The sequence below is a fragment of the Otolemur garnettii genome, unplaced genomic scaffold (genome assembly GCF_000181295.1).
Source record: "Otolemur garnettii isolate 467f Iridium unplaced genomic scaffold, OtoGar3 scaffold00046, whole genome shotgun sequence".
NCBI classification, from domain to species: Eukaryota; Metazoa; Chordata; class Mammalia; order Primates; family Galagidae; genus Otolemur; species Otolemur garnettii.
In genome coordinates this window covers 7,842,164-7,862,549 of record NW_003852441.1, presented here as the reverse complement: position 1 = coordinate 7,862,549, position 20,386 = coordinate 7,842,164, and the positions used below count along the sequence as shown (strand labels likewise).

General features: G+C 45.4%; 1 protein-coding gene across 3 annotated transcripts in view; it reads left to right on the top strand.

Annotated features, from left to right (window-relative positions):
• SHISA6 (shisa family member 6) overlaps positions 1–20,386 on the top strand; it is a 344,280-nt gene that overhangs the window by 165,034 nt on the left and 158,860 nt on the right. For 2 of the 3 annotated variants that reach the window (XM_003791087.1, XM_012805980.1), the window contains exon 3: positions 5,759–5,854. The exons of the other annotated variant lie outside the window; for it this stretch is intronic. In XM_003791087.1, coding sequence (XP_003791135.1) covers positions 5,759–5,854 — 96 coding nt within the window. The remainder of the gene's footprint in view (positions 1–5,758; positions 5,855–20,386) is intronic. 3 annotated transcript variants of the gene reach the window in all.

The following is a 20,386-nucleotide window of genomic DNA, read 5'->3' as shown; positions in this document are numbered from 1 at the left end:
CGAACTTCTTTCTGGGCTCAGCTCCCCGTCTTTGACTTCATAGATTCTGATTCCAACCAGTTTTTCTTCCTTTGTTCAGGAGCCTCTGACCAGGGTTGCTACCAGTCGGCCATCTTCCCAGAATCCCCCCCTTTTCATTGTTTTCAATGAAGTTTGAGGTAGAAGAATAGAATGAAAGTATCTCTAATCAAAAATGTTAACTAGTAATACTGTTCCAAATGCTGTGTAATATAAATTATATGTGTATATTAATTCATTTAGTCATCTCAACAGCCCTATGAAATGGGTGATATTATTGTGTCTGTTTTGCATTTGAAGACATCGAGGCTGAATCTTGTCAGTTGAGTCCCGGATAGAATGTCTCTTAACGAGTATACTGTCTCACCTTTACAGAAATGAAGATCTCAAAATGTTTAAAAAGGTTGCCACATTTTTATAGGTATCATGTTTTATGCAGTTGGCTTGAGTTTTTTCTTTGTTTTTTTTTTCCTTTTAAATGGTGTTTTGCCAGAGTATATCTAAATGTTGGTCCCCTCTAATATGTAACCTGCTCCTTGATTACTTCTTTTAATCTAAACACTAACATCTTCCGCCTATTCAAGAAAAAAAGGAATTTTGACTTTCAATTATTGTTTCTGAATTACCCCTTCTGTCTCTTATTTTAAATACATGTGACTCCCTGAGTTGTCCTCTCTGTCTTGTCTTTTCTGCCACAGTTTTTATCTTTGTCCTTCCCTGCTAGGTACCCAGTGCATTTCTCTCATTGGACTCCATTCTCCTGATTTCGTTTTGAGTCCATTCTGTGGTCCAGCTCTGCAACCCCAGGCAAACTGACCCAATCTATTTGTTCTCCTTCCATGGATGTCCATCAGATTTCACAGATGCAAATTCCTTAATCTTAGGAGATCCCCATTTGGATATGATCTCATGTGCTCCTCTCATTTCTTGCAGCAAATCTCTTTCAGAGAGAAACGTCCCCTTTGGCCCGTCCCTTATCAGAGCCAGCAGCATCACCCACTCAGGGAGCCAGCCTCTGGCCTCTCTGTAGTTCTAATATGCCTCCTGCCTGGGGACAGTTGTGCCTTAACACTGTCTCTCTGACTTCCAGTTTCTACTGAGATGTGGGTAGGGCATAGAATTCTGACAAGAGGCAGCCTGGGCAGTGACTGAGCTGGAACAAAATCTTTGTTGCTTTCAAGAGAGTTGTCAGTGGTGGAGGTGAAGGGGGCAGGCATGCTCCAAAGCCTGAAACACCCTGAGTTCCTGGTGGTCGCCTGTGTGTTTGTTCCATGATGTGGGCATGCTCACAGGATCAGGGAGCTGCACAGAACTCTTGCTGGGTATAGAGTTGTTTCTCTGGAATTGCAATTTGGCCAAAGTTTGCCTTCCTGCCCTAATAGCAGGCTGCTGGGCAGAGACTGGGAGTAGTTGATGCAGGACAGAGAAAGAGGTAGTTTTTTGTGTTACAACTAATGAATTCTATGATGTCGTTCATATCATTCACATCATCAATCCACGGACGCTCTGTGTCACCAGGAAAAAAAGAGGCACGGACTCCCCTCTCTCCGTCTTCCTGAGTGGAGCTTTGCTTTTGCCAGCTCTTCATCCCTCATGCTGACCTTGTTCATGACAAACTCGGGAGGATGCAGAGAATGTAGATCATTCTAGACCTTGCCCTGGGTTCAACTGACAGCTGACCTGTCACTGGTCCAAACAACAGTGGTTCATGAAGTGTTCTAGACCCAAGGGCATCGCCTAGGAACTTGTTAGACATGGAAGTGTTCAGGCCTCACCTCTGACCCACTAACTCAGGGATCCATGTAAGACCCAGAAAAGTCTGGTGCACGCTGACGTTTGAGAATCACAGCTCAAACAAAAGCAGAGACTGTCACAGGCAGCTTTCCCCAACAGCATCCCAAGAGATGCCTTTCAAAAGTATACAAAGGCTCTGTAGAGCGTTCAGTGCTTTCTCCCTCTGAGAAATCCCTACACTTGTTTGTTTTTTTTTTTTCGTGTTTGTAGCTTTTCATTTCATTTCCCAAACTGAGGTGACCGAATAATTCTCTTGGTTCTACCTCAGTACATCTTAGCCTCTTTTCTTTGTCCCTCACTCAAAATCTTGGTACTTCTAAGCTTCAACTTCTTTGAACTTGGGTATGCCCAAGTGGAGTTCTATCGTCCTGACGTTTCCACTCCGTCCTGCCCATAGTCCCAGGTAAGAGTCACAGCTGCAAGTGCCATGGGGGCAAGGTGGCTCGGGCAAGAGTTGTAGAAAGACTGTGTACTTTGAAGACAGCTAGACCTGGTTAGAATTCAAGATCTACCATGGACTAGCTCCACGACCTCGGGAAAGCGACTGTTTTTCACAGGGTTCTTCTGAGGATTACGTGAAGCCAGGTGTGCACATTGGAACGAACATGGGATTTGGAGTCAGAAGCCTCAGATGCCAGTGCTGAATGGGTCGTCTGTCACCTTTAACCTTCTGGGTTCAGTTTTTCTATCAATAAAATGGGTAGATAGTAACAATAATCAACATAACCAAACAGTATTGACTGTACTTTTAACTAAATAGTCTTTGTGAAAGGTTTCTGTAAACTGAAAAATGCTATGAAATGTTAGCTGTTATTATGTAAAAAGAAAAAAAAAGCCATATCTTCAGAGGCTCAGTCTCTCTGCCTGGCTCATAGTAGATGATCTGAGAATTTCAGCTCCTTTCAAATAAGCTTCATGCTCAAGCTCTAGAGCAAGGCTCAGACCTAAGGGCCCTGATTCCAGCTGGCAGATGAGAATGATTTGTAAGTGGCACAGGCTCTGTTTTATGTTTCATCTTTCTCAGTATTGATTTATCAAAAATGTTATTTATAAGGAACACAAAAATAAACCAGCCCAAATTCTGCAGGATGTAACACAAATTCTGAATTAATCAGGTCCAAATTTATGAGGGTTCTGAATTTTTCCCTTTTTTCTTTTTTTTTTTTTTTTTCTGAGACAGAATCTCAATCTGTTGTCCTGGGTAGAGTGCCCTGATATCATAGCTCACAGCAACCTCAAACTCTCCAGTGATCACTCTCTCAAGTGATCCTCTTGCCTTAGCCTCTCAAGTAGCTGGTACTATAGACCCCTCCACAGTGCCCAGCTAGTTTTTTTCTACTTTTAGTAGAGACAGGGTCTCGCTTTTGCTCAAGCTCATCTCGAACTCCTGAGCTCAAGCCATCCTCCCGCGTTGGACTCTCGGAGTTCTAGGACTACAGGAGTGACACACTTTGCTTAGCCGGGTAGTGTTTTTATTACTCCTTTATTAGCAGTGGGAGTAGGGTGGAGAGAGGGTGACAGGATCTGGGCTTTTCCTGGAGCTGGTGGCACAAACTTTTGCACACTCCCTAACCATCCCTTCCCTCCACAGTGAGGATGTAGAGAGTTCAGTTTTAAGAATTGTGAGGTTCTAGAGAGTTCAGTTTTAAGAATTGTGACAGCACCTGAGATAGGGGCAAAAGGCTCTTATCTCACTAGAGTTTAACTCTAGTAATTCTATTCTCCTAAATGATGTGTTGTGACCACAGTATTTTATGCAAGCATATTCCTTTTGGAAAGCTCTGTGCCCTGAGGAATGAGGAAATTAATTCCAGAGGGGGGGGTTGAGGGGAGTGACAAAATTGTCAGTTTCTGATGCACTGGGACAAACTTCCCCTGAGTGTGGTCCCTTGACCAGCAGCATCACCAGGGGACTTGATAAAAAAGCAAACTCTTGAGCTCTATCCCAGATCTACTGCATCAGCGATTCTGGGAATGGGGCCCAGTAGTCTGTTTGAAGCTCTCCTGGTAATTCTGATACAGGCTCAGTTTTGAGACTGGGACAAATAACAAGGAGGAGCCTAGGGCCGGGCTCTGCTGTCCGGGGCGGGGGTGGGGTGGGGGAGCCTGGGCCTTTGAACATAAATAGTGGAATAGTGGGTGGGGCACTAAGAGGTGCAGATGGGACCTATCCGAGTAAATCAAACTTCGGTTGTTTCTCCACTTACAGTAGGGCACAGGGCACGTTACAATCACCTGAGCGCTCTTTTAAAATATCCCTGCCTATGTCTGAACCCTGTCCCACTGAGTCAGAATCTCTGGAGTGTGTCTGGAGGTAGGAGAAGCTCTGTATTTTTTCTTTTTTTTTTGAGAGACGTGGTCTCACTCTGTCACCCAGGCTAGAGTGAGTGCAATGGTGTCATCATAGCTCATAGCAACCTCAAACTCCTAGACATAAGTGATTCTCCTGACTCACTTTCCTGAGTAGCTGGGACTCCACATGTGACCCACCGTGCCCAGCATGTTTGTGTATTTTTAAAAGCACCCAGATGACTCCAGCATGCAGCCAGGGCTGGGATCTACTGATCCAGAGAGTGCTGTGCTAAGAAAAATAGTGATTTGGGTTATGTTTGCATTTATCATTATTTTTTTCCATTTATTTCCTTTGTTTATATTAGACATATTACATATTTGTATAGAAAAAAAAGAAGTTGAGAGGTCTAGAAAAGTTGAAAGGAGAGAAGAAATTACACTCAGGTCCCACTATCTAAAGGGCACTTGTCAAAATCTCAGTGTGCCTTCTTTCCATCCTCTTTTTTGTATGCACTGATTTGAATTTTTTGCAGCACTGTGATCCTATTTAATATACCATTTCCCATCCACCTTTTAATGTAACATTGTATCTTAAGTAGTCCCACACATTGTAGTAGTTATGAGTACGATTTTTAATATGTTCTCCTGGTAACATAAAAAAAAGAAACCCAGCTTTTCTCCATTTTCACATGTACATACATCAGGATAGCATTTAAGATTTAGGGAGGCCTTTCTGTCTTGACAATGCCAGTATTTCAAGTGAACTGTGAAATCCTGTTTTGAATGTCAAAAGTGGAGCATTTACTTTGAATTTCTACCCACAGTCCTAACCCGTCCTCAGTCTGAGGATCAGCTCTTCTTACTGCAGAAAGTTAAGAAGGGAAATCACATTTGTATTTTCCCAATATTTTATAACCACCATTCTCTTTGTCAGCTTCAGCTAATGTTGAACATCTCCAAGGTCACAGGCTGTATTCCCTCAGTTTGTGGTATGTTTCCTAAACATGTATGAGCAGAGAGAAGTCCCCATTGGGCCCACTTCTGTATGCTTTGGGAAGAAAAAACATAAAGCAAGAAAGAGAAAGAAGGATGGTGAAACACAGAAAAGGATCATAGGACAAATAGACTAATTTTCTGGTTACCCTGCATTCAGTCAGAAATGCCAAAATCAAGCCATGTGTCTTCTTGGCCCTCCTCTGCTTTGAATGTAACGTTGCCGAGACTTTATTCTGTGTGTTGCATAATTTTTTATATATATATACACACACATATACGTATATATAAATATTTTCAGTAATATATATTGCATATGTAACATGTAATATACATGTACAAAAGTATATATATATACACACATATACGTATATATAAATATTTTCAGTAATATATATTGCCTATGTAACATGTAATATACATGTACAAAAGTACATATATGTTATATTATATGTACTATATATTACATGTGTTATATATGAAATTTTACATATAACATATATAATATATATGTACATATATATTCTTGACTCATTCTACCTTTCAACTTAGCTGCCGGTTTGATGCGAGCACACCACTGCTGTTGGTGGGACGGAGCCTCTTTTGTCTTCTGTGTTGGTGTTGTGGATGTGCCAGGTAATTCTGCCCCATCTTCTTGCAGGGCATTATGGGAAGGATGCTTACCGAAGTGGAGGACCAGATCTCCATAACTTCATCTCATCTGGATTTGTCACATTAGGAAGAGGACACACGAAGGGTACAGTGGAAACCATTTTTTACTAAAATACAGAGGTTGCCTAGGGAACCCCAATCTGAAGTGTGAAGATGGTGTGGAGGCCAGAGGCTGGTCCAGGACAGGAATGAGTGGGGTGGTTCTGTGGCCGCTTATCCCGGTAATATGCGTGGCTTCTGACAGGAGTGCCCCAGAGGTCACAGATGTGACTTTAGAGGGCATTAGACTTCCAAGAGACATCCATCCCATTGCAGCCATGGTGGGAAGCAGGACACAGATGCCAGTGGCCCTCTGTGGGAGGGGACCACAGGCAGTGTGGCAGGAAACACTGCCAATGGATATGGCAGCCTTTGCAAAGTGTTTGCTCGCCTCTTGGCTCTTACTCCTTTTCCTTTTGAAAGCCACACTTTATAAACTGATGTCAATGTTCTGTACTGTGGGTTTCCAAGCCAGCGTGCATGTGGGAAGTTTCAGCATCCTAAGTGGACACAAAGGTAGAGGTTATGCAGACCTTCAAGCCACAGGATGAAACTAACCTAGCGTTTCTGCTGAGCTAGCTGCTTTACAACCTAGCTGACAGCTTGCAGAGCATCTGTGCAGGGGCTGTGAACTCCTCCTCGATTCTGTCTTTTGTTTCAACAGAGTCCTACTAGTGTTGTGAGCATTCTGTCACGTCAAGAATAACTGGATCTCTAACTCCTCTGATTACCTTCCTAACACTTGTGTGCTGTTATAGACCACATGTAAATTCTGTTGTAGGGATAGTGTATCCCTGTCTTCCTCTGAGATATGTGTCTGTTTCAAGTGTGAGTAAACAAGGAACTTTGCAACATTTTTTTACGTTCCATGCACCTACTTTTTAAATTCCCTATGTGATGTTTGTTCATCCTATAGAGAAAAAAATATATCTGTATCTGTGTATGTATTTTATGTTGTGTCTGTTTGTGTCTAAATAAAGTTTATTGAGGATACAGGTGGCATTTGTGGCTATTAAGAGTTGCAGAATCAACTTGGGACCAGCAGCCTCCAAATGGGGAAATGGGCTGAACAGATAATTGTTGAAAGACACAATCCTGGTCATACTTGTATCAACTCAAACCTGGGATTTCTGGTCCTCTGGTAATCATCCACTTTGTGATAATGACCTATCATTGTGAAACAAATTACTCTAAAAAGTAGCATTTTAAAGTGATAATAAACATTTATTATCTCACATAGTTTCTATGGGTTGGGAATTTGGGTGCTTTGGACTTGGGGTTGCACTCACAATGTCAGGTGGGTGGCATCGTCTGAAGGCTAGACTGGGGCTGGAAGTCTGCTTCCAAGATGGTTCACTCAAACAGTGCTCGGTGTTGGCAGAAGGCCTTAGTCTCTCCACATGACCTTTTCTCCTTGGGTGCCAGAGTGTCTCCACCTTATGGTACTTGGTGATCCATGACAGAGAAAGACAGAAACCACAGTGTCTTTTTTTTTTTTTTTGAGACAGAGCCTCAAGCTATCCCCCTGGGTAGAGTACTGTGGCATTACAGCTCACAGCAACCTCCAACTCCTGGGCTCAAGCGAGTCTCCTGCCTCCGCCTCCCAAGTAGCTGGGACCACAGGTGCCCGCCACAACACCCGGCTATTTTTTGGTTGCAGCTGTCGTTGTTTGGCGGATCCGGGCTGGGGATTCGAACCTGCCACCTTAGGTGTACGTGGCTGGCGCCTTAGCTGGTTGAGCTATAGGCACCGAGCCCACAGTGTCTTTTAAGACCAAGCCTGTTGGCTACATGCCAACATTTTTGCAAAGTCCTATAGATGATGCAAATCAGTTCTTTTAGATGGGAGGGAACTACACAGGGGTCTGAATACCAGAAGCTGAGAAATGCTGGGCTGGGCCAATTTGGAGACCTCCTACCACACACAAACCTCCAATGGAGTAGAGGTAGAAATGTGAGTTTTTTCCAACAGAACATGGTGAGTCTTACCAAGGTTTCTCCACTGCTGTGGTTTCCCATCTTTGTACCTACCCCTTGTAGGTGGTCCAACCTGAAACACCAAACGCTTCAGCCAATAGAACTCTCTGTGTATATAATTTAGTAATATTTATATGTATATAATATTGTAGCCTTGGGTTCATGCATTCTTCAAGAAATACTTAATGAGGCCTGCTATATGAACAAGCAATATTCAGAAGTAAAAAATAGAACCTGTCCTTACATCCCACTGGGGAAAGCAGACAAAATAAATTCTTGACAATGAGTGCAAGGACAAAAAAAATTAAAGCAGGTTATGGGGCAGGGAGTGCCATGGCAGGAACCTACACTAGCCTGGGAAGTCCTCTCCAATAAGATTGGAATTGAGCGTAGAACTGCTTCCCAGGAAGAGGCAATAGGAAGGCCTAAGGTGGTAGCATCCTTGTTATGTCAAGAAATAGCAAGGTGGCTGGCATGAGCGTAGCAGAATAGTGGAGCACTGCTGCCTGCTGCCTGCCTAAGGTCCTGTTCTGCTCACGCCTTAGGGCTTGGCTGCTTCTGGTGCCTCTTTAGCCCTCCATCCTAACTTGCTCCGTGGCATCAGCCTGCCCTGTGCACGCAGTGCCTATTCTTCCCACCCACCATCTGGACCAGATTCTTCACTCCTCCTAGCCCAGGCCTCTAACACCTCCTCTTTCCAGGAATATACCTCATGTGTATCTTCCTATTTTGATAATGACAAACGTTCTGAAAGTATAAATACTTGGTTTTAGGGTAGGGGGTGCTTTGGAAATGGAGATCCTGTCTAGCTTCAGGAATGCTTCAGCCTCCTAGACAGCTCGGACCTCTGGAGAAGTGCTTAGCTAAGTGATAAACAAGCAGAAAGTCAGAGGCAGAACGCAGACCAGGGAAGACAAGACATGTAGCATTACATCCTTAGAAGAAAGAGCAGTAAGAGAAACAGTGAGAATTAGGAAGGGAAAGAGAGTGCCATTCAGTGAGAAAGTCCTGAAAAGGGGTGTCAGAACTAATTCTGGTGCCTAAAGCCATGGGAGTAGTTGTGAAGGGGGGTGTTGGCCAACAACTGTGGGACCACTGAGGCTAAAATATGGGGTGTCCCAACAGGAGAGAGGTAAGAGCAGAGGGCTTTGATAGACAGGATCCCCCCACAGTCAGAATCCTTTTTCTTCTGCTGCCTCACCTTCTAAGTCCCACTAACAAGATAATATCACCTTATCTGAGGCCTCACCTGAGAGTAGTTAATTATCCCTGCACCTGTGGTTCTTGTTACACAGCAGACAGATCTATATGCATCCTTGCCCTCAGCCCCCTGAAGTCACAGGAGCTCTCCCTGATGCTGGAGTGTGGTTCTATCTCTGCAATGCCTCTGGCGCCTATAAAAATGGCTAACATGACTGATGTCATCCAAGTTTCCAAAAGAGACTCCCAGCACTGTTTAGAACAGGGACCACCAATGCCTGGTTCGAGGATAATCAGAGTCTGATTAGAAATACAAGTTAAATTCAGTGAGTGGGTTATTCAGGCAGTGGTATCGCCTGGTAAAGCAGGTGTTAGCTATCTGTTGAGTGTTCAGCATCATAGCAGGCCCACACTATGGCTAGGTATCCCCAGAAGGGTTACAAAAATTGTAGGAAGAAGATACAGAAAGGAATAAAGGAAGAGAGATCAGAAAGTCGGTAACTGGAGTTGAAGCAAAGGAAAGAGAATTAAACACACACAACGGAATGGAGAAGAGCCCCGTAGTAGAGGCCTCTGTGGTTCCCCCATGGGTTATTTACAGGGGAGCCGTTTGCTTATTAGTGCCACTCTGGGCTCAGCTTAATTTGCTCTAAAGGAAGGGAGGTCCCACAGTAGCTGGACAGCCTCCTCGGTCGCTCAGCTCTGCTTTAGGCTCCATAGGCAGCAGAATTAGTTCTGACATCCCTTTTCAGGACTTCCTAACTGAATGGCACACTCTTTTCTTGTCTTGTGATTCTTCTCTTGCTGTCCTCTCTTGTGAGGACATAATGCTGTGTGTCCTCCTAGCTCTGATTTCTCTCTCTGACCTCTCCTGTTTGTTCATCATATAGGGTCACTCATATCGTATAGGGTCACTCAGGTAACCCTGAGTATAGACCATCGTATAAGGTCACTCAGGTAACTCAGCTGAGTTTAGACCCAGCTCCCCTGAAGTCTCTGCCTCTGTTAGTTAGATGAGGTTACCCAGGCCCCTACCTGGGTGAAACCACAAGTGATCTTTAGGAAGCCAAAGAGGCCATGCTGGCCACCACAATGCAAAACCAAGGCCACAGGCTCCCATTTGCTGAGCACTCATGATGCACCACATCCTCACACACACTGCCTTATTTTAACCTTCACAGCAACCCATGGGAGAGCTTTTGTTATTGCCATTTTACAGGCAAAAAACTTGAAACCCAGAATGGGCTGAGTAACTTGCCCAAGTCAACATCAGTCAGCCCCATTTCCTTGTGAGTCCCAGACTGATTCTGAGACTCCTGCTCCTGTTCACCTGGCCTGTACAGCAGAGGTTCACAATGGGTCGTGGTGCCATGGGAGCTGGATACACTAGACACGGGGCGGAAGATGACTCTTCCTATCAGAGACAGACATTCTGTGAGACAGGAAGTCACAAAAAAAGATGAGTCAGGAGTTAGAGCACAAACACCAGCCTAGCCGGGACCATTCAGAAAGCAAGATCAGTCCCCTCAGGTATATTTTCAAAGTCTGTCTATGTGAATACATCTACAGAAACCCTAGTCTGCATAGGCAGTCTGGTTAAAGACTCAGGCTGGTTGTTGTTTTGTTTGTTTCTGAGTCTGGTTGAGAAGGCCAGAGGGCTCTTTCCAACAGCTGCCACATTTCAGCAATGTCAGTTCCAGTGACCCTTGGCCACACGGGCCTGACAGCAGCAGACGTGCCCACTGTAGTTGCAGAGTGAAAGTGCTGTGATAGTGCCACAGAGGGGGTCGTGCCAGTTACAGCCTGCACCTCCTGGGGTACTTCTCACCACTCACCAGGTCCTTCTGTCATGCCCGGGACCAGATCAAGGGCTGTGTGTGTGTGTGTGTGTGTGAGAGAGAGAGAGACCCCTGAAGCCTTTGGCAAAAAGGAGGAGTTACACAAGGATTGCACCCTTGCAGAGGGCTCTTACATTGCAGAGGCAGACTCTGTTGCCCACTTACTTATTCAGTCCGTCATTAGATCACATTGACTGAGCACCAGCTGTATACCAGACACTCTTCTAGGCACTGAGGATATAGCAGACCAACTTACACACCAATGACAGAAGATAGAAATATTATAAATAAAGAAGTAAGTAGATAAAGTAAGTCTGATGAAGTTATGAGCTATGCTGCAAAATGTGACAGGCAAGTAGAACTGCAGTTTTTAAGAGCATCCAGCAGGCCTCAGAGGAGCTTATGTGGCCAATAGCAGAGAGGCCAGAGCAGAAGGAGCTGGTGCAAGAGCAGCTGGAGGTGAGGTCAGATAGGGGCTGGGACTCGGCTTCATAGGGCCTTATGGGGCATTTAAGGATTTGGCTTCTGCTTGAAATCAGATAGAAAGGAAATTTTGCGGGGGTCTGAGGTATTAGGAAGGCAGAAGTGTTTGGGAAGAACAGGTTTAGGCGGAGATGTGCGTGAATTCAGTCCGGCTCCCTGTGAAGTTCCAGATGCTGGTTAATCATCCAGGTGGAAACGCTGAGTTCAAGGGAAATTTCTTGGCCAGGGATATAAGCCTGGGAGCTCCCAGCATGCAGATGGCCCATGACGCTGGGATGACATTAGCCAGGCAGTAAGGACAGCTCCCCAGGTGAGCAGAAGCCCAAGAATGGGCCACTGGGCATCTCCACAAGGAGAGGTCATGGAGACAGGGAGGGACCAGTAGAGGCTGCCAAGCAGAAGGAAAGCCCGGGTGGTGTGGTGTCTTGGAAATCAAGTGAAAAAAAAAATTTGTCCAAGGGAGAGAGCAATCAACTGTTACAAGCTATAAAGACCAGTGAGATGAAGCTTGAGAAGTGACTACCAGGTGTGACCTGGACCTTGGAGGTCAGTGGTGAACTTGGCAAGAGCAGTTTGGGAATAGTGAAGGGACACATTTGACCAGTGACTGCAAGAGAAGATGGATGACATCTGGGATGTGTTCACATACAACCTGGGAAAACTGGCAGGCGGACAAGGGTGCATTCTGCCATCCACTCTGTTTTGGTGCCTGTCAGAAATGCTCCCTGATAAAAAATAATAAAAGATTTTAAAATAAGACAATAAGAGAAGAGGAATGATGATTACAGGTGTAGACAACTCTTTTAGAGTTTTAATGTGAAGGACTGTAGCGAATAAGTAGAGTTAACTGGAAGGGAGTATTGTATAAAAAGGGTATTTCTGTTTTGTATTGTTTTGTTTTGATTTTGAAGATGGGGAAATCATAGTCTGTACACTGGTAAGAATGGTCCAGTAAAGAAGGGAAAATTGAATACAAGGGAGAGGGGAGTATCTCAGAAGCGACATCCTTGGTGAGTGAGAGCAGATTGAATCTACTGCCCCACGGGTGGAGAGGGAGGTGGTCTTGGCTGGGAGAGAGGCTCACAGGAGCACAGGTGTCAGGTAGGATGGGTGACTGCAGGTGCAGACAGGTGGGTGTGTGCTGTCGCTGCTGCATGGGTTGACAAGCAAGATCATTAGTTGTGAGTGAGGACAAGAGTGACTTACCATCCTCATTTGCCTGGGGTTGTCCCAGTTTTTGCAGTGAAAGTCCTGAGTCCTAGGAAAGCCCTTCATCCCAGGCAAATGGGGTTAGGTGGTCACCCTAGTAATGGTGTAGGAGAATGCCCTGCCTTTCTATCTTCAAGGCATCTTTCACAGTAACCTGCAGAGCCCAGAGCAGCAGAAGAAGGGTGCTGCTGCCGGGAGCTGGCACCTGCACAGCCCTGCAAGGGGTTGGGACTGCCACCTGGGAGACTAGGCCAGAGTGCAAGAGGCTGATGGCACTGTTCCAGACCTGGAAAGATCTGGAATGGATCCCTCCTCCTGTCCCAGCAATGCTCCTGGGACTTAGACTGGAGTGGCCAGTCCTACTGCTCAGCCAGGGCCTCTGTGTGCTAAGGAAGCATCAGAGCAGGTAATGAGAGCTAATCTGGAAACATGACCATCCTGCTGCCAGTTTAGGAGGTCAGCCACAAGCGGAGCTGCAGAGATCCCCCCAGCCCCAGAAGCACATACCCTCGGACTGGAGGAGGAGGAATTCTAGAAGCTGGGCTGATAATACCTGCTTGTATTTCTGACCTTCTGAGCAGGGAGCAAAGCCAGGCCTGGCTTCATTCATAACTTTCAGAACCATTCAGTTGGCAGGTAGTGAGGTCTGAGTGGACAGTCGGAAAGGAGGAAGAAGGCAGAGCAAGGGGGAGCCAGGGTAGGAGGCGTAGACTATGGAGTGGGTGGGGGTGACAGCACAAGATTTCTGAGGCTGTGTGAGGGGGAAGCTGCAGCAAGCAGAGATGCTAATCGAAGCTGAGGTGAGGGACTTCCTTTAGCTTCACTGCAGTCCTTGCTTCTTGTGGACAATGGACAGCCCACCCAGCACTCCCCTCCCCTGGGGCCAGGCTCTCTGAGGTCTTTGCACATCTCTTCTCACAGCCCCACTGCTGGTCTGATCCTCCTGCACCTCCAGGGGCTGTCCTCACCTCTCCCAAGAGTCTATTTGTCTGGTACAAGATTGAAATTAAGTCTCGTCTAGATAAGAAAGGTTGGGCCTTCATGCATAGCCCCCCATGGAACGGCAGGCTACCACCCCCACACCAGGGTTTGGGCAAGAACTCTCAGACCCTCAGCAGATTGCAACAGGGAGATGTCTGAGCTGTTGGACTAAAGGAATCTGATTAGATATTTTCACAGTCTGGCCAGCCAGGGGAGTGAGTGGGTCTGACTGTTCCAAAGTGTTTGAAGCCTGGACTCCAGATAAGCCCAGCGCTCAGAAGGCATCTGGTCTCCATGGCAGCAGTGAGCCTGGAAGTGCAGGTTTGCCTGAGAATGGCCTCTGTGAAGCCAGTGCCTGCTGGGAGGGCTTCTTTCCTGTACTTCTCCACTGAGTAGTGAGGGGTGGGCCAGAGGATGGGGAGCAGAGCAGGGGGAGCATCCAGGTTTGGAGGGCACCACCCAACTCTTAGTCATTCCAATCTGCACGTGTGGGACAAGCTCCCATTTACCCCCAGCCTGATCACTCCTGACTAATGGCTGCACACCCAGAGCCTGTCAGTGACTGGGGGTGCTCAGATTCATTCAATGACCATTCTCATCCCTCTGGCGAAAACACACACCCTGTCCATGAAATTTACCCTTAGGAGAGCGTGAAGCATCAGTGTGATTCACATTTTTTTAAATTTATTTTATTTTTAATTGATAAATAATAATTGTATATATTTATGGAGTACAATTTGATGTTTTGATATATGTTTACATTGTGAAAAGATTAAATCAAGCTATCATATCAGACACCTCACATAGTTATCCTTTTTTGTGTTAAGATCACCTAAAGTCTACTTTTAGCAATTTTGATAATGTAGAATATTATATTTATTAACTATAGTCATCATTTTGTGCAATGGCTCACTAAAGCTCAGTCCTTCTAACTGAAACTTCAGCCAACATCTCCTCATTCTTTTTCTATGCCTGGGCCCCTGATAACTATCATTCTAGCCTCTATTTCTATGAGTTCAGTTTTTTTAATTTCATTTTTTAAATTTCAATTTAATTTTTTAATTTCATTTCAAATTAATATGAAGGCACAAATGTTCAGCTTACATTGTTTTCAGTTCTAAGGTAGAGTTCACGTTATAGTTGAGCCCTTCCCCCGGGGGCGTGGTGAACACCCTCACACTGTGCACCCTGGGTGAGGTCCTGCCAATGTTTTGTTAAAACTGGGCCAACTTCACCCAGTGACTGGTAAAAACTTACTGCATCAGGAGTGAGAACGGGTCTGCATGAATGGTGAATTCCACTCTTACCCAGTGAATCCGTGTCTCAACATGACTGCTATTCAAACAAAATTTTAAAACACCAAAACAAAACTCAGTGCAAGACCGTTAAGAGTTTCTTCTATTCTTTTCCCGTTTCTCCCTTTCCCATGTAGGTCCAGTTAACAAGAATACTCAAGGACCCTCCAGAAAGCTGAAAGGCTGCTGCACCTCTCCCCTATCTAGCCCAGGACTCTGTCTCCACCTAGATTGCTTTCAGCAGCAATTGAACCATGCAGGTTGATCTAAGAAGCTCAGTGTCCTGGGCCACTGCCCAAGCCACCCACAGAGACCACCTCTGAGGTGACACCAGCCTGTTCATTGTCAAAAGACCTAGTAGAGGAAAACGGCATGGCAGTAAGGAAGCCGGTGTACACATTTTGACTCTCCTCCTGAGAGTGCTTGGAGTGAAACGGCACATGGGCAGGTGTCTTCATGTGGCATCTAAGCTGTCACGCAACTCACTGTGTCAAATGGTGTCACAGAGAAAATTGCCCAGTCACCAGGCCGAGTCCTACTCCACCTGTGTCCCTGTTCGATGCCTGATTGTTGTTCTGCTCACTGGCCCATGTAGGTCAAAGCCAAGCAGTCTGCTGAGCTGGTATAAGGAGAGGAGAGATGGCACAGGACAGAGGAGGAGTGTCAGGTGCACAGCAAGGCCACTGTCCTCTGGAAGTCTTAGCTTTTGCCTGTAGGGCACATGTATGCTCTCCTCAAAAGGGGAGCACTCTGGGTGCTAGATCTCTAGCAGGGCAGCAAAGAAGAAAGACCTCTGAGGCCTGTAGGGTCATGAGTACTCCTCCCTTCAGCTTCTACCAACCCGACTCTTTTTCTGTGGAGCAGGAGGGGAGTCTCACAGGAAGTATGCTGCCTTCGGAATCTCAGTGCTTTCCTTATTTTATTATTTTAGTATTTGGTATTTCTATTTTTTCTTTTTCTCTCATTTCTTCTTGTTAATTTCAAAATATTACAGAGTTGTAGTGTTTTTGGTTATATGGACCACTGTGGTAATGCTTGAGTGAGGGCTGTAAGTGTGCCCATCACCTAGGTAGCATTCATTGTGCCCATTAGGTGGGTCATTGCCCCTCTCCTCTTCCCCTTCCCCTTTTCATGATTTCCACTGAGTTTTCCTTCTCTTCACTGGCCAATTTCAGTTTAAAGTGAATACACATGGTGGTTGTTTTGCCATTGTTGAGATACTTCATTAGGATAATGGTCTTCGGTTCCATCCAAATTGCTGCAAAAGGCCTTAATTCATCATTTCTTTGGCTGAGTAGTACTCCATGGTATACATGTACCACATTTTGTTAATCCACTCATGAATGGGTGGGCCCTTGGCTTGAGTTTGCATCTTTATAATTGTGAATTATGCTGCAATAAACATTTGAGTGCAGGTGTCTTTTTGATAAAATGACTTCTTTTCCTTTGAGTAGTAGGTACCCTGTAGTGTGATTGATGGACCGAATGGTGGGTCTACTTTTAGTTCTTTGAGGAATCTCCATGCTGTTTTCCACGGAGGTACTAATTTGCAGTCCCGCCAACAGTGTGTAAGTGTTCCTTTCTCTCTGCGTCCATGCCAGCATCTATTATTTTTGGACATTTTAATACAAGACCTTCTAACAGGCGGTAAGAATGTAAGGCAGTATCTGTAAGGTGGTATCTCCTTGTGGTTATAATTTGCATTTCCCTGATGATTAGTGAACAGTGCTTTCTTTAAATTTTCTTTGGGAGAGGAAAGAGAGAGGATCAATTCTGTTTTCCCAGAGGCTGGTCGCCCGGCCAGAGGTCCAACTCTGGTCTGCTGTTCTTGCTCTGGTCCAGCTCTGGTCTGCTGTTCTTGCTCTGGTCCAGCTTTGGTCTGCTGTTCTTGTGTTTTCTAACCCATTGGTGGTACCAGATGTGAGCTTTCTCTTGCCTTGACCTTTGGCTCACATTGGCCCCAGGATTCCTGACCAATGCAGTCCCTTTTTCTGGCACTGGTCTTGGTACCATCTGGGATCCATGTTGGAAACCTCCCCTTCCCAGGAGCCAGCCCTTGGCACTGACTTCCTTCATTCTCTTGTGATCCTGGCCAGGAGTCTCCCAGACCCTGATGGCTAAGCTGTGGAAAGTGGTAAGGATGGCTCCTCTACGCAGCTGGTATTTGTAGCCAAGAGAAGACAGCCTCACAATCAACAGTTGCCAGGATTTCCTGGTGACTCGAGTAGAGCTAAAGACTGGTTTTCTCAGGGAATCACTGTCTGGGACATAACTATGTTATTCTGTGATTCTGCTTCTATGCAGATCATTAACAAGACAGAATAAAGAAATCCCAGCCCCTCCTGCCTGGAGTTGTGACCTCAGCCTCAGTCTCACTCCTCCTCAAATAGCAGTGTAAACTTCCCTTGGTAGATGGCTGTGGAAGGAGAAAACTGATGAAGAGAGTCAGTGGTGTCAGACGTGCACCCCTGGCTGGCTGTGTGACCTTGACCTCCATGACAGTTATCTATAAAGTAAGTTAATGGCACCACCTACCTTTCCCGGCCATTGTGGGAAATGCAAATTAGAACCCTAAGCACTCACATGCAATGTTCAAACTGAAAAATGATGTAGAACCCCAACCTCCCAAGGGGTGACATTAGGGCATTACCTAGCAGCTAGTTTGAAATGCAGAGTCTCAGGCCCTACACCAAAATTACTCCAAATCAGCATTTTAACAGGATTTTCAGGTAATTCATACACATACTAAAATCTGAGAATCACAGACATAAAACAATTTTTTTTTTAAATTTTACATGCTCAGTCAATGGTCTTTAAGATTGCTTCCACTTCTGAGACACATTTGCCACAAAGTCTCATTCCATACCCTGTGGGTTAGAAACTGGCTTGTTCTATAGCTGAAGAGGAAGACAACTGGAAGAGGAATACTTAGCTCTGAAGGGTGCTGCCAAGAGACTTATTAGGACTGCTGAGGACTCCAGTGACCTTTCTACATGGGGAACCAAAAAGTGGGAACAGAGCTTTGTACAGTCATCCATTTTGGTGAAACTCAAACATCATTTGAGCAAAGATGAGTAAGGTGGTGTGTGCCTTGAGAAGCCAGGCAGTGTAATTCCTCCCAAGGAGGTGGGAAGTGCCCTGAAGTAGATGCTGAGAATAGTGGAGGGGGATAATGGAGGGGCTCCAAATGACCTCCTTTGGAAAACAGGCTGAGATGGTTTTTGTAGGGCAAGAAGAATGTGGCAAGTTGAGAGTGGGACAGGGCAGGCATTTCAAGAAGGGGGAATCCTCCTGAACAAAGGGATGGGCATGGAAACACCTGTCCTGGGGAGGAAGCCCAGGACAGCTATCAGCAGGTGTCAGAGAAGAGGTGGGTCTATAGGTCTCCCAGGGCAGTAGCTGGAAGGTGATGGGGCCATCAAGTCACCTGTAGAGGGCGGCAGGGAATGGAGCTAGAAAGGAAGGTTGGAGGCAATGTCCTGAATCCTCCCAGACACAAAATATGGGCTGAGTTAAAAATTCTAATTAATTATAACTACCCATACCCTCCTTTTCCTTTTTGTTCTTCTGCCTTTAATAACAAAACTAAGGAGCAAAACAAGCACACAAACCCAGGCCTCTGTGTGTGGCTGGTGCCATGCACAGAGATGGACATGTAAACGATGTGCAACACCCCTGCTGAAATTTTTCTTGCTGTGAGTATGCTCATTTGCATAAATCGCCATGTGGCTGATGGCAGAGGTGAGAGGAGGTGGGTGGGTTCTTGGGTTCAGTGCTCCCTGAAGACTCAACCAGGGCCCCAGTTGTGGATAGCTTCACAGTGTGGGGCCTTGGATTTTTTCCTGACAATTAGAGCTTTGGGGATTGATAAGGCTCTTTCTTGTCTGATCTTGTGGGATAGTGTCAGAATAAACTATCTCAGAGGAGAATTTTGAGTGTGAGCACATCCCACATGTTCTCAGAGTGGCCTATTCTGGTCACACTCCAAGGTACTGGTGAGAAGATGTGCCTGAAATGAGCACAGTATAGAGAAGGGTGGCTTTTTCCCAAGGTCAACAGCAGATTGTTCATGGTTCATACCTGAAGACCCTTCCACGAGAAGCTCATGAATGTGTGGTTTGGGTTCAGAGGGTCCAGAGCTTATAAAGTACCTGCTACTTGAGTAGGACTGATATCAGATTCTCATTCTCTTCATCCGCTTCAACTCATCAGTGAGTTGTTTTGCTTTTGCCCTGATGGGAGAGTGTGTGGTTCCCTGGGTTATACTAAAACCAATTGATTGCAGATTCCTGTACCCTGACTCCATATACTGCGGTGGATAGGGCCATGGCACAGACACCAGCTGCTATGGTTTGGAGGTGGTTCGCCCTCACCAAAACTCATGTTGAAATTTGTCTCCCAATGTGGCAGTTTGGGGAGGAGTGTCCTAGTGGAAAGTGTTAGGATGAGGGAGGGGAGAGTCCCTTGTGAATAGATCAGTGTTCTTTTGTGGGCTTGAATTCCTGCTCTCACAGCGCTGGACTTCTCACCTGAGGGTGGGTTATTATAAAAGCCTGCTCAGCTTCCCAGGTGCTGTCTGCTTCCTCTTTCACTGTCTCTGCACATACCTTCCCCCTTTTGTTTTCTGCCAGGAGGAGACCCTCACCAGATGCAGCTACCCTATGGACTTTCCTTCCACCAGAATCATGTGCAAAATAAACAACTTTTGTTTTTTTTTGAGACAGAGTCTTACTCTGTCACCCTGGGTAGAGTGTTGTGGCCTCGTAATAGCTCAGAGCAGCCTCAAACTCTTGGGCTTAAGCAATCCTCTTGCCTCAGCTTCCCAAGTAGCTGGGACTAAAGGTGTGCACCACAAAATAGTTTTTCATTTTTAGTAGAGACAGGGGTCTCACTCTTTTTTTCTAATTTTTTTATTAGATCATAATTGTGTACATTAATTCTATCATAGGATACAGTGTGTTGCTTCTATATACAGTTTGAAAAACTCATCCAACTGGCTAACATAGCCATCATGTCTTTCTCATAATTGTTATGTTAAGACATTTATATTCGACCTTTAGACAAATTCACATGTACCCTAATAGGATAAATAATAGGCATGATCCCCACAATATCATTCTCTTCACCCATCTTCCCCCCTCCCCTTCCCTCCCTCTCCCCTTTCCCCGTAGTCTTGGGCGCCATTTGGATTATAGCTTTCCTAAGATAGCTAACAATTAGTTTCATAATAGTGTTGAGTACATTGGATACTTTTTCTTCCATTCGTGAGATACTTTGCTAAGGAGAACATTTTCCAGCTTCATCCATGTAAACATGAAGGAGGCAAAGTCTCCATTTTTCTTTGTGGCTGTATAGTATTTCATGGTGTACATATACCACAATTTATTGATCCATTCATGGGTTGATGGGCACTTGGGCTTCTTCCATGACCTGGCGATTGTGAATTGGGCTGCAATGAACATCCTGGTACAGATACCTGTATTGTAGCGTGATTTTTGGTCTTCTCGATATATACCTAACAGAGGAATTACAGGATCAAATGGTAGATCTATATTTAGATCTCTGAGTGTTCTCCATATGATTTTCCAAAAGGGA